The sequence below is a fragment of the Octopus sinensis genome, linkage group LG20, assembly GCF_006345805.1.
Source record: "Octopus sinensis linkage group LG20, ASM634580v1, whole genome shotgun sequence".
NCBI classification, from domain to species: domain Eukaryota; kingdom Metazoa; phylum Mollusca; class Cephalopoda; order Octopoda; family Octopodidae; genus Octopus; species Octopus sinensis.
The window spans coordinates 12,950,875-12,977,792 of NC_043016.1; the positions used below are offsets into that span (position 1 = coordinate 12,950,875).

Consider the following 26,918-nt stretch of genomic DNA (forward strand, 5'->3'; position numbering starts at 1 on the left):
TGGGGAGAAATGAAGAATTTGTAAATAATTTGAAAATATTTTCTCTTACAGAAATTAAGTTTTTCTGCATTTTTTTTTCATTTTTTTTTTGTCCCCTAAAAACTGAAACAGTATTTATTATTTCATCTCTCTACTACTACTACTACTGTCTTTACTTCATAGCCTACAGCTATTGGTAAAGTAACTATCTGTAATATACTGCAGTATATACATCAGCATGTTAATTTCATTCATTGTGCCTCTGTTAATACTCTTTACTCTTTTACTTGTTTCAGTCATTTGACTGCGGCCATGCTGCAGCACCGCCTTTAGTCGAGCAAATCGACCCCGGGACTTATTCTTTGTAAGCCCAGTACTTATTCTATCGGTCTCTTTTGCTGAACCACTAAGTGACGGGGACGTAAATACACCAGCATCGGTTGTCAAGCAATGCTAGGGGGACAAACACAGACACACAAACATATATACACACATACATATATATATACATATATACGACAAGCTTCTTTCAGTTTCCGTCTACCAAATCCACTCACAAGGCTTTGGTTGGCCCGAGGCTATAGCAGAAAACACTTGCCCAAGATGCTACGCAGTGGGATTGAACCCGGAACCATGTGGCTGGTTAGCAAGCTACTTACCACATAGCCACTCCAATGCTTACATCTTTTGAATATTCTTTTATGTAAATATATCTAAATATCTTGATTTCTTATTAAATATCTAAATGTCTGTAATATTAACAACAGCAGCTCATCTCGGTTTTCAAACCATTTAGCAATGAGACATTTAAAAAAATAATATTTACAACTGCACATCAAAGCAATCATTGCAATAGGTTTTGATCCCTAATGGTCACTGAGTGTCATATTCCTGAATGTATATTAATTTTTTTCTTCTAAATCATTGGAAATATCTTCAGTTTGAAAATTTATAGGAATATTAATACTTCTATTAATTAGCAGCTTGTTGTTCATACATTCATCATCATCATCATCATCGTTTAACGTCCGCTTTCCATGCTAGCATAGGTTTGACGATTTTGACTGAGGGCTGGTGAACCAGATGGCTGCACCAGGCTCCAATCTTGATCTGGCAGAGTTTACAAGATAACATTATAGCTATGAAGTGCTTTGGTTTTAATACATTGACTCAATGAGCTACAAGCATGCCACACTTTAGTGCAATGTTTGTCATAGGTAGAGGGAAACAACCCTTTTCTGGAGTAATGTGCTGAGGATTGAAAAAAGGTGGATGGATGAATTGCTGTCTAGCCCATTAGTATTTAAACTGGCCAGATCCAACCTCTCTCACCTACCCTACAACGTCATTCTGAAAATTGTCACATCATTTAAATCTTGAAGGTACAATATAATATGCATGATTAATTCAAAATAATGTGAATAAATAAGAATTACATTTGAAGAGTAGTGGAGCTGCATGGCTTAGTGGGTTAGGGTGTTGAACTCTTGACCAAATGGTTGCGATTTCATTTCCTGGACCAGGTGATGCTTTGTGTTCTTGAGCAAAACACTTCATTTCATGTTGCCCTAGTCCACTCAACTGGCAAAGATGAGTAATCCTTTGATAGATTGGCATTCTGTCCAGAGAAGAATTTATACACCAGAGAAACCAGAAAACCAGCCCCTATGTTCCTTGCAGAGCAATGTGGACTAACTGCATTTGAAAAGTAATCTGAATGCTAAAGGGTTAATTAATTAAAATTAACATAGTTTTAGATTTAGGCAAAGAATTATATGGATGCAATCTTTGTGTTGTTCTTAACCCTTTTCTTACCATATTTCTGCTGAGATGCTCTGTGTTTCTTTCAATTAATTTTAAATATAACAAAGAATTTAGTAAAATGACTTAGTTATCATTAAGCTAGTGTTAGGAACGTAAATTGTGACTAAGGTTTGGTGGAAGATTTTAATTCAAAACTTAGGGAAACAAGACATTTGTACTTCAGAATGGGAGGCAGTTTCAGGTGGGTTGTTATCTAAAGGGTTAAGAATTGTTTCTCTATTATATATTTAAACCCTTTTGTTACCCTATTTCTGTTGAGATGCTCTGTGTTTTAATTAATTTTAAATATAACAAAGAATTTAGTAAAATAACTTGGTTATCATTCAGCTAGTGTTAGGAACATAAATTGTGACTAAGGTTTGGTGGAAGATTTTAATTCAGAACTTTTAAAAACAAGACATTTGTATTATAGAGGTAGAGGCAGTTTCAGCTGGGTTGGTATTAAAAGGGTTAATAAAAAGAGAGGGGTTTCATAATATTTTGGTGAGTGGACCTGCTGGAATTTATTAATTTGAGAACTGCAGCAATAGAGTAATGTTTCCATATTCTGAATGACATCTTACATGCAAACATTCTGGACAGCATCCAGAATGGGACAATAAATATGGCTAAGTGACTGACAAACCTTCAACCACTGATGTACTACAACCACTAGCCATCATAAATGATGTTTCTTATTGCTTTCCATTTGTTATTACTGTTATATATATATAACATGTAATAACCTCTGTAAACAGTTGCAGTTATTAATATGTTGTAACAATTGATGTACAATACATGGCATTCACTTGCTGTCATAAGTGCAGGTTGTTTTTGCTATCCATGTTACTACATCATCTTCACCATTGTTTAACCTTCATTTTCCATGCTGGCATGGGTTGGATGGTTCAACAGAAAGCAATGGACCAAAGCAAAGGAGGAGGAGGTGAAAGCAAAGGTGGCGAGCTGGCAGAAATGTTAGCATGCTGGGCGAAATGCTTAGCTGTATTTTGTCTGTTATGTTCAGAGTTCAAATTCCATGAGGTCGACTTTGTCTTTCATTTCTTTGGGGTCAATAAATTAAGTACCAGTTACGCACTGGGGTCGATGTAATCGACTTAATCCCTTTCTTTGTCCTTGTTTGTCTCCTCTGTTTAGCCCCCTGTAGGCAATAAAGGAATAAGAAAGCAATGGACCAAAGGACTGCATCCTACTTCAGTGTTTTCTTTGGTATGTTTTCTACACTGGATGCCCTTCCTAATGCCAACCACTTTACAGAGTGTAATCAGTGCTCTTTTTATGGCACCTCACACCAGTGAGGTCATGAAGTACACACAAGACCTCTCAACTGATAGAAGGGCAAGAACAAACGTCATTCTGAAGGAAAGACACATGATTTCTCAATTGGGAGAGAGAGAGAGAGAGAGAGAGAGAGAGAGAGATCAAGGTATAAGATGAATATGAGAGAGAATAGGTATAGAGGAACAGAAAGATTGGTGGATAGGTAAGTTTGAGTGTGAAATGAATAATCAAAAATTAGAAATGGGGATTGTGGATGAGGTGAATATCAGTTTGGGGGAGGTGAGGTGAAGGAAATAAGAGTGGATCAAGAAGTAGGAGGAGGAGGAGGTTATAATGGCATTGATTGGAAGACAATGGGAAGTGTAGGGTGGGGGATAAAGCACCTGAGTGAGAGTAAAAGCCCAGAAGATTAATGGAGGGATGGCTGGTTTTGCTGAGACGGGTGGGTTTCTTCATATTACTCTTTTACTCTTTTACTTGTTTCAGTCATTTGACTGCGGCCATGCTGGAGCACCGCCTTTAGTCGAGCAAATCGACCCCGGTACTTATTCTTTGTAAGCCCAGTACTTATTCTATCGGTCTCTTTTGCCGAACCGCTAAGTGACGGGGACGTAAACACACCAGCATTGGTTGTCAAGCAATGCTAGGGGACAAACACACACACACACACATATATATACATATATACGACAGGCTTCTTTCAGTTTCCGTCTACCAAATCCACTCACAAGGCATTGGTCGGCACGGGTCTATAGCAGAAGACACTTGCCCAAGATGCCACGCAGTGGGACTGAACCCGGAACCATGTGCTTGGTAAGCAAGCTACTTACCACACAGCCACTCTTGTACCTGTGTGTATAACATTTATTAATACATGTGCCATTGATGTACAAAACACATGGCATCAGGTAGCCATCGTAAATGCTGGTTCTTCTCGCTATCCATGTTGCTACATATTGTAATATATGTCACTGTTACAGTCAGAATGTTACTACAATGTCGTACTTATATATAACATGCAGTAACTGTAGACGCAGTAACAGCTGTTTACACTTTAACAGTTATTTCATGTCATGATGTACGGTTTCAATACAAGTACATCAATACAACCGAAAACCACTTTATCAGAAAAGCATAATGATTGTTAGGGATATATAAAGTGTTGAGCTACAGACCATGCAATCTGAGTTCAAACTGTGTTGTAGTCATTGTGTTGCTCTACTTGAAATGAGTTACTGTGGAGACCTCAGATGGGCGATTGCAAAGAAAGAAAAACTTTGTAGAAACCACCTCAAAAAAAACCTTATGATCTTTTAATGATCAATTCTTGTTTGTTTTTATCATTTACACTAGGTGTAAACCTTGATTAAATATTCAGGGTAGATAGTTGGTATTAATAAAGTGTACAAAAACTCTATTGTTAAGAGATATGTAAAACTATTATCAGAGTAAAGCATTTATACACATACATCATCTCTATCTGTCTGTTTCTCTGTCTCTCTGTTGCACACACACACACACATAAAAGCTCTCTCTCTCTCTCTCTCTCTCACACACACACACAAATAAAGGCTCACACACACACACAAAGGCGCACATACACACACACTCACACACAAATAAAAGCTCACACACACACACACACAAAAACAAAGGCTGAGTTAAGTTGTACTTACATGCACATTTAAACATGAAAACAACATAAATACTATTTTTTAGTAGATTTATTTGCAGTCATATTTACATGTGTTGTTGTTGTTGTTATTATTATTATTATTATTATTGATATTATTAAGGTGGTGAGCTGGCAGTCGTTATGGTACTGGATAAAATGCTTAGCATCATTTCACCCATATTTACATTTCTGAGTTCAAATCCTGCCGAGGTCAACTTTGCCTTTCATCTTTTTGGGAGTCAGTGAACAAAAAAAAAGTACCAGTCAAGTACTGGGGTTGATGCAATTGACTATGCTCTGTCTCCCCAAAATTTCTGGTCTTTTGCCTCTTGTAGAAATATTTATATTGCAATTATTACTGTTTTCTTTAATCACATAAGAATAATAATTATAATTAGCTGAATCATAATAGGTACACTCATTCTCTCTCTCTCTCTCTCTTATACACACATGCACTCTCCATCTTTGTCTCTATCTTTATCTCTATCTCTCTTTGTCTCTGTCCCTCTCTGTTTCTGTCACTGTCTCTCTCTCTCTTTGTCTCTGTCCCTCTCTGTCTCTATCTCTGTCTGTCTCTGTCTCTCTCTCTATCTCTGTCTCTCTCTCTCTCCATCTCTGTCTCTCTATCACTATCTCTGTCTCTCTATCACTATCTCTGTCTCTCTCTATCACTATCTCTGTCTCTTTCTATCACTGTCTCTCTCTATCTCTGTCTCTCTCTATCACTATCTCTGTCTCTCTCTATCACTATCTATGTCTCTATCACTATCTCTGTCTCTCTATCACTATCTCTGTCTCTTTCTATCACTGTCTCTCTCTCTCTATCACTGTCTCTCTCTCTCTATCTCTGTCTCTCTCTATCACTATCTCTGTCTCTCTCTATCACTATCTCTGTCTCTTTCTATCACTGTCCCTCTCTCTCAATCTCTGTCTCTCTCTATCACTATCCCTGTCTCTCTCTATCACTGTCTCTCTCTCTCTCCATCTCTGTCTCTCTCTATGTCTCTCTAATGACACTGAGTGAAAAGGCATTAATGATGACTTCATTTTCACTGCAATTAATGTATTATATAGGTTTGAACCCATGGAAAATGTATGCTTATATTTAGTATAAATATTGAATTTCGAAAGTGCAGGGAAGTAATGTCTGACTTGTATTAAAGTACCAACCGTTTAAGTTACACACAAACACATTCAGTGCCCTCCACACTGTTACAGTTTGCCAGATCTAGTCACAAGGTATTGACTGACTTTGTGGTTCTTAGTTCAATCCTACCACGTGGTACCCTTTTGTTAACCTTTTCGTTACTGTATTTATTTTGAAATGCTGTTTCATTCAATTACTTTAAATATAACAAAGAATTTAGTAAAGTAACTTAGTCATTATTAAGCTAGTGTTAGGAATATAAATTGTGACTAAGGTTTGGTGGAAGATTTTAATTCAAAACTTATGAAAACAAGACATTAGTACTCAGTCAGAGGTGGTTTCAGCCGGGTTGGTAATGAAAGGGTTAAGGGATTTCTGCTACAGGACAAAGTTTTGAAAGCAAACTTCTTAACCATGCTGGTGCACCTTTGTGCACATAATTATGCTGGTACACATGTACATGCACATACTCATAAGCTCAAAACATGAGCACGGTCTTGTTAATCGTCCATCTGTAACTAATGTAATAGACATCTTTTATCTTTCATTTATTTCAGTCTTTAGACTGTGGCCATGCTGGGGCACTGCTTTGAATAGCTTAGTGGAACAAATCAACCCATTACTATTTGAACTTGGTATTTATTTAATTGGTCTTTTTTGCTGAACCACTAAGTTGCAGTGATGTACACAAATCAACACCAGTTATCAAGGAGTGATTGAAGACATATACATACACACATATCTATACATAGAGGGTTGGCCAGAAGTCACCTGACAGTATATCAAAATTCCATAAATACTATCTGTAATTTTGTATCGACTCGAATGGAAAAATGTGTCGCTCAAGAAGGACTTCAGTTTGAACAATTTTCATGATGTTTCATATTTAGATGCTTTTATCAAATTCATTCAGTGATTAAATATAAATAAATCTTTAGAATTAAATGGTTTTGATTTACTATTGGCCAACCCTGTATAATGGGGATTCCAGAGTTTCCACCTACCAAATTTACTCAGAGGCATTGGTTGACACCTATGGCTATAGTAGAAAATACTTGCCTAATGTGCTGTGCAGTGGGACTGAACCGGAGACCATGTGGCTACAAAATGAGCTTCTTAACAGCAGGGCCATATTATATCTTTATTAATTTATTATATCTTTATTAATCTTTTTGTCTTTTTTATTAAGTTAAAATTCAGTTATGATTTCCTTGGTCAATATCTTTTATCTTTTACTTGTTTCATTCATTGGGCTGCTGCTGTGGTGGGACTCTGTCTTGGAGGCTTTAAATGAACAAAGCACCGTCAGTGCTTTTGTTTTAGGGGTAAACCCCCTCCCCCCAGTCATGAATGACCATGAGACTGCACCTAGAAAATTCCCCTCTGAGGCACAAGTCTGTGCAAGGTTGGTTATGTAAGACCAACAGTCATCCATGCATACAAGCCTGCACTCTCCATACCACTGATTTTACCCAAGGTAAAGGCAAAGGGGCCGATACAGCTTGGCACCAGTGATGTTGCAACTCATTTTCTACAACAGAGTGAACTGGAGCAACGTGAAATAAAGTGTCTTGCTCAAGAACACAACACACAGCCTAGTCTGGCAATCGAACTCACTACCTCATAATTGTGAGCCTGATACTCTAACCACTGAGTCATGCACCAGCCTGGTACTATATTCTATAGTTTTCTTTGTGTAAACAAACCAATACCTGTTGTCAAATGGTGGTAGGGGACAAACACACACACACACACACACACACACACACACATACATGATGGGCTTCTTTCAGTTTCCGGCTACCAAATTCACTCATGGCTTTAGTCGGCCAAAAGCTATAGCAGAAGATACTTACCTAAAGTGCCCCACAGTAGGACTGAACTCAGAACCATGTGGTTATGAAGCAAGCTTCTTACTACACAACCATGCCTCCTAGAATAATAGATTTATGTTTTTACACTCATGCACCCCTTTGTGGTATTCTTTCAGTTCATCTAGAAATGAGTTCTCATTTGCCTAGTGAGTGTTTGTCCTCCACAATATTACTGTTAAGACTCCGTATTTTGTACCCAGGTAGATGATTTGTTTGTAGTCTTGGGGTTTTGTTTCTTTATGCTTTTAGTCTTGGACATTTTAATGTCTGTTAAACGTCTTAACCAGAAGTTTATAACTTTTATAGTTTCCTGGAGCTTTCCCATTCATTTCTTTGTAGTTTCTGAACTATTTCTTGTTATCGCTTGCCACAAGTGTTCAGGCATTGCACTTGTTGTTTTGAACATTTTCAGATGCTGTACCTGCTTATCTTTATTATTCACGGATTGAGAAATACATGGAGTTTTCTTTCACTTTCTTTCACCAAAGCTAATTAGGGTACTTGTTAAGAGGGTGGGAAAATAAAACAAGCATAAAAACGTACAGTTAACAGAAGCTGTGCGAACATTTCCTAACAATATTCACAGAGCTTCATATTACTGTTGTCTGGAATGCGCCACCTATATCTATCTTTATAGATAATCTGGCTATGTATTTATTGAAGTGGTTGTGTATCACTTTGCTTGTACCTATTAGAAATGGAATGATGGAAATGAACCAAGAGAACTCCTATGTGACTACTTAAGTTGCTAGAGATACCAACCAAATTTCCTTTGAATTTCACCCTACTGTTTCAAAATAAAGGAAGGACACATTGAAACTGAATAAAAATATCTTAGATACACTAGAGATTTTGTTGCTTTTCCCAACAAGGTCAATTACTGTTTAGAAGTTTCCTTGTTGGTTCGAATTCAGCAAACCAGCATTTCTGGGAGAGGGTAAGTGGTAGAAAAAGGATAGTTGTGATGGGAATATCTTTAATCCTAGATCTGCTTGACCAGAGCTGACCTGGGGTTAAACAACAAAATTGACGAATTTCTTTAATTGCTGTCATTTATTAAAATTCAATTGCTAAGTCTGTATAATTCCTTAACTTTTCAACTGAAATTTTGCTCATTGTATCTGTCATTTGGTTATTTATAATAAAAAGAAGCCAACTGCTGTTTCTTTAACCTTTCAGATTACTCTGTCAAATGTAATGTTTATTTATTCACATTGTTTTTGAATTTAGCATGCATCATTGCATAGCTTCGAGATTTCAGTGTGATTGTTTATTTTTATCATGACATTGTAGGGGAGACGTGAGAGACAGGATCTGGCCATTTTTTTACATGAAACAGGCAGAATATTTGGGACAGATATAAGGCTAATTTAAATGATACAATGTTAAGCTCTTGTTACTCATGTTATTTTGTTAAAAGAACACCCATGCTGGTGCCACATAAAAATCACCCGTGCTAGTACCATGTAAAAAGCACCTGTGCTGGCACCACATAGAAAGTACCCCTTCTGGTCCCACTTAAAAAGCACCTGATACACTCTATAAAAGGGTTGGCATTAGGAAGTGCATCCAGCCATAGAAAGCATGCCAAAACAAACAATTGGAATTTGGTGCTACTCTATGGCTTGCCTGCCCCTGTCAAACTGTCCAACCCATGCCAGCATGGAAAATGAATATTGGATGACAATGGAGATGAAACCCCCTCCCCACCGGCTTTGGTTAATATTCCTCTTGTTTTTTCTCCTTTGAGTACACCACATCCTGCTGCTCAAACACACATTTTAGTTCTTTCTTGTGTATTGTCCTTCTATTTCAGCTTTCAATCAATTTTCTTATTCACTTGTAAATTTTGTTTAAATTCTTTCACCTTTTGTCACTTCTTCAGATAATTTAGAAGTCATTTTTAAAATGTAACAAAGACAGCTGGACAAAACTGATTTTTTTTTTTTTTGTGTGTGTGTCTGTGATATTTTGGTAAAAAGTGCATCATATATGCCCGCAAATATGCTGCCATGTCATCTCCATGGTACCCCAGCAACTGAATCAACCTGAGTCCATCTCCAACTTTCCACATGGATATCAGTTTCTTTTTTTCTTCCTGTCACTCCACCCCAGACAAGATTTAAGGCAGACTTTGTATTTCAACTAGATTTGTGAGCGGATCTTTTTCCAGACATAGTTATCCATGTAGTAGATGCTTCGGAATTCTTTCATCTTACTCAGGAAACTACATGCCCTGCCCACCTCAGTCTGTTATGTTGCAGGAGAGCATCTTTGATTACAACATTTACTAATTTCATAACCTTAACATCACTCAGTCTCTCTCTCTCTCTCTCTCTCTCTCTCTCTCTCTCTCTCTCTCTCTCTCCAAGGTATATGTAAAGTTTGTCGGAGGTACTTTTACTGAGAAAGCTCCTTCAAAAAAAAAAAAACATTAAGTAAGAAGACACCTATGTACTCCACAGGGTAAGACAACGTAATTTGTCTTAGTGAGATATTTTTCACTAAGTTCTCAACAAATATTCAAAGCTCACACACACACACACGCGTATGCGCCTGTCTTTGTGTGCGTATGTATATGTGTGTGTTCATATACACATTGACTACAATGAGAAAATGGGCAAAAACTAGTATGCGCTTTCAAAAACCAACAACAGCCATCGACAGCCAGGAACACAATGCATGTGTGCATGTGTGCCCCACATGTGCATGAACATGTGGATCCTGAATCAGTTTGCTTGCACACGTGTGCTTACTCTTGGATAACGGCACCAAGAGTCATTATTGGATAGTTGGCCATATGATGAACACACACACATTCACAAGCACACAGAACTTGTGTGTATGCATGTATATGTACATTTGTGTGCATATATATTTGCACATATTTACATACATATAAAATGTGTGTGTGTGATTTTGTGTATATGTGTACCCCCCTCACACATTCATTAGATATATATACACACGTGTATGTATGTATAAAATAATGCATAATTGTTAGTGTGTGTGTGTGTGTGTATATATATATATGTTATATATATATACATATATATATATGTATATACATATATACATACATATATATACATACATCATACATATATATATAGACATATATATATACATATATATATACATAATATATATATATATATATATATATATATGAGAGACTATAGAATTCTGCCTATACCTATATGTATATTATATATAATATATATATACACCACATACATATATAAATATAAACATACAACATAAATCCCCTGCCCCTATACATTTGCGTGTATAAATATTATAAATAATATGAACCCATATTAATAATTTCCTTTTTCTGTTTATTTTCTAGGGTAGCAGTGTAGATAAGCGGCATGCTGTGGTAACTTTCGATCACTATCTCAACAAATTTAAGATAAAGGATTTAAGTACCATTCATGGGGTAAGGCGATAAGCATTTTGTTTATTGTTTTATTTTCTTCATCTATTTATATTTGCTTTTGTAATTTGCAAATTTCAGGCAATTTTTTTCTTCCTGTATATGTATGAAACATCAAAGATCTATTTTTATTTGTATTTTATTAAGTTTGCATGTATCATGTTCCGTTTTGACGTCAGTTTCAGATTTCTAGACGCGGAGCAATTTGTATCTTCTCAGGTGATATCGTAATCTGTCTGATATCGGTGGGGACCAACTAGTGTGTAGCATTTTGAATGGTTTACCAGGTAGTTTAGTAAGATTTCATGTGTGTGTGTGCATGTGTGTGTGTGTGTGTTGAAAGAATGAAAAGGAAATGGTTGAGCCTAATACAGCATGTTTGCAGACCCCTTATAAAAATTGAGGTGTTGAGAACGGAAGATGAGATTAGCTTCCTGTGGTGAGTGGTGGTGGTGGTGGTGGTAGTGATTTCAATAAGGATGTTTTTGGAGTAATATGTGCATGGCCTTAAAACACGGTGTGCTTTTCTTGGTACTGGTGTCAGTAATGGGAATGCAGAGGTTTTATCCAAAGATATAATGATCATGTTTGGAACATTAGAATAAAATGGATAAATTTAGCAGTGGTTCGTTCAAGGAAATTAGTCATCATCATCATCATTGAGCATCCGCTTTCCATGCTGGGATGGGTTACATGGTTCAACTGGAACTGGTAAGCCAGAGAGCTGTACCAGGTTCCAGTCTGATTTGGCTTGGTTTCTACGGCTGGATGCCCTTTCTAATTAATGCCAGCCACTTTACAGAGTGTAGTGGGTGCCTTTTACATGTCCCTGGCACTGACCACAATTGCAATCTCACTTGGCTTGACAAGTCTTTCTAAGCATAGCAAATTGTTAAAGGTTTCAATTTATTTATTAATTTACATATACACACACACACATATGCATATGGGAGAAATTATGATAAACTCAGGCTTGTATTATTTATTCCCTATGTGCATTTCATGATTGTGGTTGTTTTAGAACCCTGCATTCTTTAACAGAGTCAGGAAGTGTGAGTGAACAGGGTTTCTGGTAGAAATAACACTGATAATAATCTTACAGTTGTACAAGGTCAGAAACTTGTAATAGAGGCAGTATAGTCAGCTAAATCTTCTCCAGTGCATGACTGGTACTTATTTTATTAACCCAGAAATGGATAGCAGTTGTCCCTGGAGGGGTTGATCTGAGAACATATTAATATTCATTTCCCTTGTTTGTATGGGTTACACAAAGATTATTGAGACAGATTTTCTGTGGCAAGGTAACTAGTAACTGCATGAAACCACGGCTTTTACATTGGTGTCCCTCAACTAGAAGGATACTGTGACAACAGCTAGGAGTTCCTCACTCCTGATGGTTTTAAGTAAGATGGCCATTGACTCTCTTGAGACCAATTTCCTTTTGATGGGTCTTGTCCAAAACCCACCCTACTCACCAAACAGGTTTAGTGTTGTTGCTGGTTTAGTTACTGATGACCCAACCATGCAACAGGTTGTATTGGGTTACATGTTAGCAATAGCACTCAAGAATGTCTTGGCTCAGTGATACAGTTACACTTTGGAGTACATCTGCATCATATGGGACAGTGATATTGTTATGCAGGCCAGTCATCTAAGACACCCTTTTCTAAAAGTGTGTGGAAAGCAACAAAAGAAAAATCAAAAAGCCAAAGAAACATGCTTCTACTTGATTGGCAGAGATTAATTTAGCCATTGTTCTACAGTCACTAATCCTCCTGCATGATATTTCTCTCCCTATTACAAATAGGTGGGAATCTGGATAAACCTTCTACTACTATTTGTGCCTCAACTTCCAAACCTTCATATGTGTGTATGTATGTGTGACTCCCTATATATATACTAGCAGTATCGCCCGGCGTTGCTCGGGTTTGTAAGGGAAATAACTATATAAGCATTTTTAGAGAGTTATAGCCCCAAAATAGCAAAAAATGCATTAAAATGGGAAAAAATGATGGTAAATTTTTTTTAAAATCGTAGACTCATCGTAGATGCACGCTAATACCCAGAAGGGCTCGATATGAATCACGACTATAAGATACCCGGTTTTGGTTAAACTGCATCGCAAAATGTGGGAGTAGTTAGGAATCTAAATCGTAGGAGACAGACACACAACTTCTCTTTTATATATAAAGATATATATATATATATATATATATATATTGTCACTTGTCTTAACATCATGTGACAGTTGTAAATTAGTATCACCGTCATACAAGCAGTATCATTCATTGTCAATATTCTGCGAGGACTGGCCTGACTTTGAGGAAATGTTGGCAACAGAAAGGGAATCCACATAGAAAATTTGCTTCAAATAAACTTCCTTCTGATCAATTCGAGCATAGAATTGTGGATGTTAATGATGATATTTGATTGTCATGAAATACAGAATTATCTTTTGTAAGTTTTGTATTCAATGGCGTAGAAGTGGCTGTGTGGTAAGTAGCTTGCTTACGAACCACATGGTTCTGGGTTCAGTCCCACTGCATGGCAACTTGGGCAAGTGTCTTCTACTATAGCCTCGGGCTGACCAAAGCCTTGTGAGTGGATTTGGTAGATGAAAACTGAAAGAAGCCGGTCGTATGTGTGTGTGTGTGTCCCCCCCGCAACATTGCTTGACAACCGATGCTGGTGTGTTTACATCCCCCGTAACTTAACGGTTTGGCAAAAGAGGCCAATAAAATAAGTACTAGGCTTACAAAAAATAAGTCCTGAGGTCGATTTGCTCGACAAAAGGCGGTGCTCCAGCATGGCCACAGTCAAAATGACTGAAACAAGTAAAAGAGTAAAAGAATGCTTTATTGATATTATTTACTGTTGTTGCTGTTCAGAAAGTGTTAGACATCAAAGTTATGGAATTGGTAACACAGAACCACTGAATTTAATTTCTCAGTTTACGGTCCCACCAATTTCAGATTGCAATGAAACTTGTCAAACCAAATTAAATTATAGTTGTGGTTATTGCTAGTGGCTTGTAAATGGCACCTGTGAAATCATGGCCATTGCTGGTTTCAGGTAAATGGCACCTGTGCTGGTGACACAAAAGCACCGATTACACTCTTGGAGTGGTTAGCATTAGGAAGGGCATCTAGTCATAGAAACCATGTCAAATCAGTCCGGAACCTGGTGCAGCTCTCAGACTTACTAGTTCCAGTCAAACTGTCCAACCCATGCCAGCATAGAAAGCAGACGGTAAATGATGATGATGATTATGATGATTTAGAGCACTCAATACACCCAAACAAATGTGATATTATCAGGCTAATTTTTAACATTCTAATCCATTTATGCTTGTGGTATTATTAAAGATATTATTTATTAAAATACTTCAAAAGAATTAAGCTTAAAATGAAATTTTTGAAATTTATAAGGGGCCATTTTAAAAATTCTTTATCAGAAGTTACAAAAGAAAAGGTTATATAGAAAATAAACTATAAGAATATTTCAAAAGAAAACCAGGAATATCTTGGTTTTAACTTAAAACTTTTGAAATGGTAAACAAAGCCTGAATACACAAAGTAGCTTAACTAATGTCCATTTTAAAAGATATACGAACCTTCATTTTTGAGATCAAAGCATTGTCTGACTATAAAATTAAAGTAAAAGCAAAATGGGAAAAATTACATTAAATGAAATAAAAATCAAATTGTGACATATTTGAAAGTTTATGCTTACGGAAATTAAAGATTTATGTAAGGATTAAAACTATAAAATCCCAAATTTACTAACATCTTGTTTTTATCAAAAAAATAGCTTCAAGCAGATTCTTCTTCATAGGAGCCTTTAAGATCACATTTGATTATTGTCAGTGTAGTAAGCTGTCAAATTAGTCTGTGAAATTGGAAATTTTAATGCATTATATTATAATTCACATTTACTTAGAGTTGGCACCCCCTGCCCCAACCATTCCATCAACCATTTCTCTTCTACCTCCAGCTGTTACCCTTGCCTCACATACTGATAAAAGTGCCCATTCTCCCTTTTCCTGATCCCCTGTCTGTATCCTCTATTAAGCTCACCTTCCTGTACCTTGAGAGTTTACTCTAGTATTCCATTACTGTCATCTTTAACTCTTTCCCAGCTACTCCTACCTTCTATATAATATAGAGTAGCCATGTATCTCCTCTACTGTAAGACATCTATGTTTGTCTCGCTGTCATACTTTTAGCCTTTTGACACTTGGCATAACCTCCGCCCGTACCCCACCAATACTCCTCCTACACTTTGTAGTGGGAGCTTTTTCCTCTTCCTTTCTCCCTCACTCGGCAACCTCACTAATGCTGATGGCACAAAAAAATCATCCAGTACAGTAAAGTGGTTGGTATTAAGAAGGGCGTCCAGTTGTAGAAACCATGCCAAAGCTGACACCAGAGGCCAGTATACCCCTGTGGCTTGCTAGATCCCATCAAACCATCCAACCTCTGCCAACCTGGCAAACAGACATTGAATGACTATAATGGTTCATTTTTATCAACTCTGACCCTACAGCCCTGTTTGGCATTTTGAATTTTTATACTAATTAGCTGATTAAGGGGCATTTTAAATTTTAAAATTTCTGTACTTCTCAGTGGATGTTGCTCGGTATTATTTTCATATTTTGGTGGTGCTTATTTTAGGCTTAATTAATCATTTCACTTTAAATTAAGAACCAAAAAAGAAAGCGTCCTAATATTCTCAAATGGTGTTATTGTTTGGTCTTTAGCTCTTTAATAGCAAAATAGACAGGTGTAGGAGTGGCTGTGTCATAAGTAGCTTGCTTACCAACCACATGGTCCCAGGTTCAGTCCCACTGCATAGCACCTTGGGCAAGTGTCTTCTGCTATAGCCTTGGGCCGACCAAAGCCTTGTGAGTGGATTTGGTTGACGGAAACTGAAAGAAGCCCGTCATGTATCTGTTTTCCCCCCCGCCCCATTGCTTGATGGTGTGTTTATGTTGGTGTGTTTACATCCCCATAACTTTCTGGTTTGTCAAAAAAGACCAATAAGATAAGCACTAAGCTTACAAAGAATAAGTCCTAGGGTCAATTTGTTTGAGGTTAAAGGTGGTGCTCTAGCATGGCCATGATCAAATGGCTGAAACAAGTAAAAGATAAGGGTAATGGCTCTTTAAATCCATGATAGTTTAGGCAACTGATATTAAATGTCAATCTTTTTTACAATCCAGAATTGGTAAAAGGAGATTATTGGAGCTTTTTGAGATACTTTTGTGCTTCCCACACACACAAGGAACCCTTGTATTTTATAAATTTCATCTAGACAATTTTTTCTCTCCCTTTAGCAAATATATCCTCATCAACTTCTGCTAATTATCGTTATGTTCTCTACTTAATCCTGACATTCTGTTTGTTAGTAAGGTTAACACTTTCTGTATTTGTTTTGCTTGCAGTTTCACTTTTGCCTCACATTTACGTTTCTGTAATTGTCTTTGGTCACCGAGTCGGTGTGTAAACTCTTATTCTCTGAGAACTGCCAAATCCAATGGCTTAATTATATCCCCCCCCTCCACAAAAAAACAAAATTTGTTTTCTATTTACCTTAACTCTTCCTCTCTATTCAAAATAGCAGAAGCATGTTTTCTTTTTACAGTTTACTCAGGGAGTGAGCTGTATCCATGACGTTGATAAGACTTCTAAGAAGGGGTGTGGGGAATTTTGGCAAAGCTGTTCTGGTGCCGTTTATTTTGGCGTCGCTGATTCCATGCTACTTATTTCAACATCAGATGTTTTAACGTTTCTCTTGTTCTCTTCCTGTCTCATCACTTCCTTTCTTTCTCTCTTACTCACATTTAGGTACAGTCATGTGTGTGTGTGTGTGTGTGTGTGTGTAACAACAGTAGCACCCAAAGAATGAGTTGTCTTCCTTTGAATCATACGATTGTATGTCTTGCACCTCTACCTTGCTAAAAACAAAAAGAAAAGAAAAACGTGTTTTAACTGACTGTACTAATTGCCACCCTTCCAACATAAAGATAATGAGACTAATGATTAACAGTTTTTTCTCCAGTAACATTATCTTTGTATCTTTGACAATTATTTTCACAGGTCAATGCTATTCTTGCAGTTACTCATAAATTGTCTCCAGTCTTTAAAGAACCATAACATGAAGAGACTGGCAAACTAGCTGAATCACTGGAGCATCAGAGGAAAATGCTCTGTGGTATTTATTGTGGCTCCTGCATTCTGGGTTCAAATTCTGTTAAGGGTTAACTTCTCCTTACATCCTTCTGGCATTAATAAAATGCAGTACCATTCAAGTACTACATATGATGGCATCAACTGACCATCATCCCTCAAAATGGCTGGCTTTGTATCTACATTAGACAGCAGTCCAGGTAATAATATCGTCCATAGAAGAGATATCATAATGGAAGTGTCTTGCTCTGTTAACAATGTCTGGCAACAAAGATAACTCCCTATCTATAAAATCCATAGCACATCTCACAATATCACAGAAGCCATTATGAAAGGGTAGCAGAGTAGCAGAAATGGAGAAGATGCTGGAACTAAATATCGTACATTATTTGGTTATGCTACTTCATGTTGTGAGTTCAAATATGACTAGAGTTGAGCTTCAACGTTCTTTCACTGGCATTAATAAAATAAGGCGGCGAGCTGGCAGAAACGTTAACATGCCAGGCAAAATGCTTAGCAGTATTTTGTCTGTCTTTACGTTCTGAGTTCAAATTCCACCGAGGTCGACTTTGCCTTTCGTCCTTTCGGGGTTGATAAATTAAGTACCAGTTGCGTACCGGTGTCGATCTAATCAACTGGCCCCCTTTCCCCAAAATTTTGGGCCTTGTGACTAGAGTAGAAAAGATTAATAGAATATTTACTAGTGGTTTACCAGAATAGGTTCTCTTAAGTAAATTCTTGCTTACAATGTGTAAACCTAGTACCAATGTATGGAATTGTTAACTAATGAATAAAAAAATGCGTAATTAAGCATCTACTTTTATTATTCTTGTTATTTCTGAAGAATATGGCATTTTACTGGTGTTGTTTTAATTAATGACAATTAAATGAACACCAACAAAATTCAATTCCTTCTTTGCCTCCTTTTCCTTTGCCTTCTTCACCTGCACATTCTTTGCCTTCTTCCTCCTCCTCTTTCTTCTCTCTTTCTTAACTACATGTTTTTTAAATTTGGCATTCTGCCCACTGATAATGGTTGTTCTCAGATTTTCACTTCAAATTTGGATCAGATAATTTACTGACGTGTCCTGATACCAAAATGCATATATAAATTTCAAAGAACTACCAATCAGTTTTATGATTCATGAGTAAATACCAGTTTAAAAGATGTCTCTTCTTTGGGTAAAATCACTACAGTGTACAATGCCACAATTGTCTTTGGAAAATTTCAATCTTTCCATGCACAAAAAAAAAAAAAAAAAAAAAAAAAAAAAACCTTGGATTTGTGAGGTTTGGTTCTGTTGTTAAGAAATGTTCTGAGAGCAGCACTTAACATCAAATGGCAGTACCATTTAACAAACCAGGTTTTTGATGGTAATCTTGTAAGAGTTACTTCCATCATAAAGGAAAGAAGTATGGGATTCTGCAGATGCTGATTTTGTAACAAGGATGAAACAGCGGGTGAAATGCTGGTGTGGGAACCAACACACAGAATGCAATCTAAGGGGTCGTCCTGTCAGGATATTTATTGGTTGAAGACTTTGTCCTACTGAAGTGTGCCCTACAAAAAGCAATGCTGGAGAAGGAGACTAGTAAGTTGGTGGTGTTCATTTGTGAACGATGCAATTATGATTAAAAAATAGTTCAGCGCCAAACAACGGTTGACTCTCATCATCATTTTAACATCCACTTCCCATGTTTGCACAGGTCAGATGGTATTTATTATTGAATCAGATTTTTTATGGCTAGATGCCTTTGCAGTTGCCAACCCTCACTTATTTCCAAGTAAGCTAATACTTCCCCATGGCCACATATGTTTTTACAGAATATTGGAAATGAATGACATATTGCTTGTATGACACTCATTTACAATTATCACAACTATCGTGTGATGTCAAGCATGTGTGTGTGTGTATGTGCGTGCGTGTGTATCAAGTTCATCGTTTAACATCTGCTTTCCATGCTGGCATGGGTTGGATGGTTTGACTGAGGACTGGCAAGTCAAGAGGCTGCACCAGACTCCAATCTGATCTGGTAAAGTTTCTACAGCTGGATGCCTTTCCTAATGCCAACTATTCCAAGAGTATAGCATGTGTTTTTTACGTGCCACCTGTATGGGAGGCCAATCAGGTGGCACTAACATCAACCACACAAAAATGTGCTTTTTTACATGCCACCAGTATGGGTGCCAGTCCAGCAGCACTAGTATTGACCACGCTGAAATGGTGCTTTTTACATGCCACTGGTATGGGTGCCAATCAGGCAAGCTCAAGATAATATATAAGGAAAAACAAACTAAAGGAAAAACTTAAATGTAGAGCCCTAGCATGGCCACGATCTAACCACTTGCCATAAGCACCAGGCATCATAATTTTCTTTGCATGAAATAATGTTGTTCAAATGTAAAGAATCCTTAGAGCTTGTCTCCAAGCTTTCAATTCTGACATTTTCCTTCTCAGAAGAATGGAGTTTTTGCATCAAGAATTATTGTTGCTTAACCTGAGTTACCTGAAATCTAATTTAGCAGACTTAAGATCAAAAACATTTCAAATGTGACTCTATCATTCTTTTTATTCAGGCAGAGTAGATTCAAATAGATATTATCCAAAATATTGTTCACTCTTTAAGAAGGTAAGATGTGATATAAGTGGTTTTGGCTGCTGCTATTTCTAGCAGAGTGAGTGACTATATAGAGGGTACCTTGTTGGTTCCTCATCACTTGTGGTTTTGCAACACATCAAGCTGCAATCTTTTAAATTCCATTTTTATTAATTGAGTTAATTAATTAATTTTAATTTTTAAATCTTATCTTTGAGTTACGGCTTATGCCCTTTTTTGGATACGACAAAATAGGCGTGAAACAAAATTACAAATAAGAATTAAGAAATTAATAAGAATGAGACCTTATAGTTTTTAACTTGATATTTTTTAGTGTATATTTTTTCAGATGGTTTCAAAGAAGAATTTTTTTGATTTAAATTTAGATAAGTATAGATCTAAAAATTAGATTTACATGATGTAATGAAAAAAAAAAGGGTTAAATTAGTCAACAAGTCATTCATTATTTTAAGAAATTACTGTGTTTTCCATTAAAATAAATCTGTTTTACTATTATCTTCTTTAATCATAAACTAAATAAACCTGAGTTTATATAGTCATGGTTTGTCTATGTTTCTTTATCATGAAAGCACATGGCTAAGTGTTTTGGGTATTCAGCTCAAGATCATAACATTACTAGTTCAAATACTTTGTAGCACATTGAGTTCTTGAGCAAGACTCTTTATTTCACATTGCTCCAGTCCACTTAGCTGGCAAAAATGAGTTGTGCTTGTAATTCAAAGGGCCAGCCTTGTGACACTGTGTGTCACACTGAATCTCCTTGAGAACTATATTAAGGGTACATTATTTACATTTGATGGATATTTGTCCTCATCTTGTTTGTTGTTAATGCAACGTTTCGGCTGATATACCCTCCAGCCTTCATCAGGTGTCTTGGGGAAATTTCAGACCTGGGTTCTCATTCCTAAGGTATTTTTCAATGTTATTATTATTATTATTATTATTATTATTATTATTATTATTCAAGTCATAGGCTTATGGCAGAGTGGTTAAGAGTCGGGCTACTAACCCCAAGATTCCGAGTTCGATTCCAGGCAGTGACCTGAATAATAATAATAATAACATTGAAAAATAGCTTAGGAATGAGAACCCAGGTTTGAAATTTCCCCAAGACACCTGAAGAAGGCTGGAGGGTATATCAGCTGAAACGTGTTAACAACAAACAAGATGAGGACAAATATCTGTCAATTGTAAATAATGTGCATAATTCCTCATCTCTTAAATATAGAATTGTACTTTAATGGTACATGTGTTGGTGGAGTACTCAGCCATTTGCATGTTAATTTCATGAGCAGGTTGTTCCATTGATCAAATCAACTTGTTGCCATAACCAATGGAGTACCAGTAAAATGTTTATCTATAATCCTATCATACAACAAAATATTACCTTATAAATAAAATATTAAAACTGAATAAAGATGATTTCTTTTTTTATGCTACCAGAAAGTTTTTGTAAGGGTTAAAGAATTATATTTAAGACTAGTAGAAGTACCCATTGATACCTGGGTATTGTATCAATGTAACGTAAGACACTGGTGTTTTGAGAGTTTCTTACACATCTGGTTAGTCTTGCTCATTTGTTTGTTTGTACCTTCTTGAGCCATGCCTGGCTCATATGGGCCGGTTTCCCAGTTTCCTTGGCGTATAGGTTCCGCACCTGGACGGGACGCCAAGATGCAGGAGGAAAGAGCAAGAGAAAGTTGTGGCGAAAGAGTCAGCAGAGGTTCGCCATTACCTTCTGCCAGAGTCATGTGGAGCTTAGGTGTTTCGCTCATAAACACACACATAGCCCGGCCTAAGATTCGAACCTGCGATCCCTCGATCGCGAATCCGCTGCTCTAACCACTAGGCCATGTGCCTCCACAGTCTTGCTCATTGATTCAGGCATATAGTTTCATAACACTGCGTAACAAAATTTTACTTTTTCTTTCTTGTCTCTGGTCAGTAAGTATTATTTCCTATTTGCTTCTGTTTAGAAATCAAAAGAAATGACTATTATTCTCTTCAAAATTTGCTCTTCTGACCTGGACATCAAAGTTCTGGATCTTTGATGAGTAGGAGTAGTGGGAGAGAATCATAGCCACGTGTTGAGAGGGATTCTTTGGGGGTTGAATAAATGCAACAAAAGCAAAGTTGGAAGGAAACATTAGCCATTTTTCATAATTTCTTGGAGTGAGTAAATATGATATAACAGTTGCTACCCAAGGGCAAAAATCATGTTACACTTTGTAAGATGAGAGAGTGATGTTTCAGGGATAGTTGGCTGCTATTTCTAACATTTTGTGATATCAGGTACAAGCTGCCTTGGTTAATATATACCTAATATAGTTGGTTGTGATTTGGGTGTGGTTACTTATTTCATTGCTTGTAGGTACAATGTAGGTGTCTCATTTGTTGCCTCATACATGCTTAAGCTAATAGTGTTATTTGACTTGGCTGCTATATCTATCAAGTTGAAATATACAGTGGTACCTCATTGGTTGATACAAGATATATACATACATAAGACAATCAGAAAAGCAGCCAACTTTTAATCACACCTATCAGATCTAGCAATGATGTAGAGGTCTCCTTTGATGGGTCAAACATACTTATGTGCACACACAAGACAGTAATGTGTGGTTTGAGGTGAAAAATAGCTGCTATTTCTACATAATGGAAGTCTTATGTTGATTGGTATCAAAAGGGTTAAACTTGATGTATATGCTATATGCATGTATATTTGATGTATACTGTAAAAGCCCATGTAATTTGCGCACCTGTGTAATTTACGCACATGATTTTGTTAAAAAAAAAGCTTCTAGTCATGTAAAACTTGCACCCAAAAGTTTTCAGAATTGCCTATATAGCCATATATATTTTGTTGCCCACAATAGATTATGTCCAATCTTTAGCATATTACTGTATATCTTCTCAAATTGTGATCACAGGAAAAGTTGCTGATAAGAATTACCAACAAAAACAAAGCTGATAAATACACACAGGTGTTGCAAATTAAGTTTTATTACCAATAAACATCAGTTTGGATGACACTTTACTCAACCGACAGAGGAAGGTGACCGATCAGATTGATTTTGTAAACAGAATTCTTTTCCGCCTATTCTTGTCGGAACCTTTGATACAGATTATCGAAGTTTTAATCCCTTTCATATTTATAAAATGTCAAGCAAACTTAAAAATTTGTCTTTACCATTATTGTCAGGTATGGGCAGAACTCATGTGAAGGAGAAATTAAATATGTTGAATATGCCTTTGAATGTGGCAATAGAGCCACTGGAAGGCATTTTAATGTTAAGGAAGCCAATGCTCGAAATAGGCGCGAACAGTATGGCAAACTTAAAACTGTGCCTAGTAATAAAGACAAAAATAAAAACATACAATCAAGATTATCCATATCATTGCATTTTTTTCAGTCTGGAATATCCATATCACTGTGTATGTTGATGGCGCTCCATTGCGATAGGTAGAAACTCCAAGCAATGTAAAATATGGCCTGGATCATGTTTACTAGCATGAACATCAGACTTTGAAAAGTAGTTGACCATTAAACGGTTTTAGTAAATTTATACAGAAAAATTAAGCATTACACCATCCCAGATAAGTAAGTCAACTTACCTCTTCTGACATTAAATGAGTCAACTTCTGGTACAAATGTTTACATTTTGTATGTCTTTTATCCAACAAAGAAGAAATTTCAAAAAAAAATTTCTAGAAATGATCTACTCATGTAATGTATACACCCACTAAAGTTTAATTTTATTTTTGCATGAAAAGTGCGTAAATTACATCAGTTTTTATGGTATTGTATTGACATGATTTGTTTTGTTGTACAAAAGACTTACGTAAGGTTTTTGTACACCAATTGTGTTAAGCTCAATGTATGGTTGCTCTAGTTACAAACTAATATTTAAAAGAACTGCAAGTCTCTCTCTCTCTCTCTCTCTCTCTCTCTCTCTCTCAGTTGCAATCAGCTTTGACAATTGAGGATTTTACACAGTAATTAGTTAGTTTACAGAAATAATTGATGAGAAGCAGAAAGTCAACTGCATTGAATAATTTTGATTTGATTGAAGTGTTCTCAAAATATTGATATTTTAAACTTTAAGATGTCCTCATAATCAAATGGGGCTTAATGGCATGATTCTTGCCATACAATGATGATGCCTACTTTAGGTGATTAGAAAACATCCATGTTACAGAGCAGCTCTTTAGGTGAATAGAAATTTAAACGAAATGTGTTCCTTTCTTTTGCATCTCTTACCAAGAGGAAGATATGTTAGGCACTCGCAGGCACATTTGTTATAATTGGGAAAAAACGATAGAAAGAAATAAGGTAGCTCATGTAATGAAGGAGATTATCAAAAAGAACGTGTTAAATTAAGGATTTAACATAGTTTTGGATGAATGAAGGTTTGATGCACAATTTTTTTTTTTTTAAATAGTAATTTTTGTGTGAATAATATTTCTGTGGTGGAGGGTTAATTTATTTGTTCACAAGAATGTTTGTATGTGAACCTAATTTCTTTTGAGAGTGAAGCTTTTCTATCAAAGGTCAAATAAATTAGGAAACAAAGGAGCAAAAGGACACTATGGGAATAATTGAAAGAACCTAAAGGAAAGAAAAAAGAAAAAAATCAGCCTAAAAATCCTGCATACTGACAGGGGCTACAAGGGAAAAGAAAGAAAAGTTGTTTATCAGTGTCGGTCTGTATTGTCAGTAAGATTATAAAAATCTTCTGGAGTACATGTACTTTCAAAATTTATTTCTGACTTCAGCATAAGAATGCAGATATTTTATATTTTTCTGGCCCCGATACATTCCTTGCTTTGTTAACTTCTGGAGGGTGAAAAGCAAAGTTCAATCCAAGGGAATTTGAACTCAGTGTCAAGGAATGTAAGTGAATGCTTTCAAAGTATTTAATTTGTCACTCTATCAGTGCCATGCAAAGACTTTTAATATTGGTTTTAACCCTTTAGTGTTGAAACCGGCCATATCCGGCTAAAATATTCTACCTATTTTTTGTTCAAACTAGTCAAATACGGTCATTCATAGCTATCTTATTGTGTCATTTTAAAAATAAACAATCACATCATTGAAATCTCAAAGCCATGAAATGATGCAAGATTAATTTTACATGGTGTGAATACATAAGCTTTACATTTTACAGAATAATCTGAATGCTAAAGGGTTAAAGGCCAGCAGTTTTAGGAGAAAGAGGATAGCTGATTATATCAACCCCAGAATTTAACTGGTACTTTATTTTATTGACCCCAAAAGGATGAAAGGCTAAATTGGCCTCAGTGCTGGCTCTAATTTCTATAGAAAATCTGAAGAGATAACTTTAAAAAGGGACTGAATTGCACTGCTAACACAGATGGGACATAGTATTGACTTATGAGCCTTTAATATGCTTTGTTGCATAACAAAATACAGTGTTTCTACCAGTAATTAATTAAACTGATTATGTTGAATTGGCCTTGCATATACTTTTCTTGCCATCATTTCATTATGTGGTATTCTGTACTTCATCAACTTAAATTAAAATTTTTTTTCACAATGTTTTTGTTTTTCTTGTTTCCTTCACAACTAATTTTGACCTCTTGTTCGTATTCCTTCATGATAATGGCTTTTTGTTTTGTGCTTCATAGTTATTTGTATTAATTATCCCGTTATAGGTGCAAGTGTGGCTGTGTGGTTAAGAGCCTTGCTTTCCAACCATGTGGTCTTGGGTTCAATCCCACTGTATGTCAGTTTGGGCAAATGTTTTCTTTGATTAGCCCCAAGCCAATCAAAGCCTTCTGAGTAGATTTCTTCTGACTGAAAGAAGCCTGTGCGTGTGTGCGTGCGTGTGCGTGTATGTGTGTGTGTGTGTGTCCTCTATTCTATTTGACAACTGGTGTTGGTTTGATTGTGTTTCTTTAACTTAGCAGTTCAGCAAAAGAAACAGATAGAATAAGTACCAGACTGGAGTTAATATGTTCAACTAAGCCCTTCAAGTGCTCCAGCTTGGCCCCGGTCTAGAGACTGAAGCAAGTAAAAGATAGAAAAAAAGATACTCTTTACTGAATATTTATTTTTTGCATAAAGTCTCTCTTTGAAATTATTCTTGTATTTTTTGCTTGTCTTAGTCATTGTGGCCATGCTGGGGCACTATGTTGAAGGGTTTTGTCAATGAAATTTACACCATTCCTTTTTTTTTTTAAGCCTAGTACTTTATTGGTCTTTTACCGAACTGCTAAATTACAGGGACATAAAGAAACCAAAACTGGTCAAGCTGTGGTTTGAATAGACACAAAGGTACACGCGCATGCACACACACACACACACGTGTATGTGTGTATAGACACGTACACAATGGACCTCCTTGCTGTTTTGGTCAGTCCAAGGTTATAATGGAAGACATTTGCTCATGGTGCCATGCAGTGGGATTGAACCCAAAACTACAAATTGAACTTATCAACCACACAGCCATGCCTCCCCATGGTAAACATGTCAGATTTTGGAGTGGTGTGTTTGGTGCTCACATGTTTATTTTTGCATCTCTGTTTTAAATGAGGAGGAGACCTCCTTCGGTAATGAATGACCATGGCATTGCACCTAGAAAGTTACCCTCCTAGGCACAAGTTTGAGCAAGGTTGTTTGTGGAGGCCCATGCATACCAGCTTTCCCTCTCCACACCACTGATGTTATCCAAGGGGAAGGCAAAGGGGCCGATACAGCTTCGCACCAGTGATGTCATAACTCATTTCTACAGCTGAGTGAACTGGAGCAATGTGAAATAAAGTGTCTTGCTCAAGAACACAACATGCAGCCCGGTCTGGGATTGGAAATCACAACCTCATGGTCATAAGCTCGATGCTCTAAACACTGAGCCATGCGCCTTCACACTTT

At 36.6% G+C, this 26,918-nt stretch overlaps 1 protein-coding gene across 8 annotated transcripts in view; it reads left to right on the forward strand.

Annotated features, from left to right (window-relative positions):
- LOC115222684 (centrosomal protein of 170 kDa protein B) overlaps window positions 1-26,918 on the forward strand; it is a 360,932-nt gene that overhangs the window by 133,179 nt on the left and 200,835 nt on the right. For all 8 annotated transcript variants that reach the window (XR_005003214.1, XM_036511665.1, XM_036511667.1 and 5 more), the window contains one exon: window positions 11,133-11,222. Coding sequence is in view for 6 of the 8 variants with exons in the window: in XM_036511665.1 (XP_036367558.1) it covers window positions 11,133-11,222 (90 nt within the window). In the remaining 2 variants the exon portion in view is untranslated. The remainder of the gene's footprint in view (window positions 1-11,132; window positions 11,223-26,918) is intronic.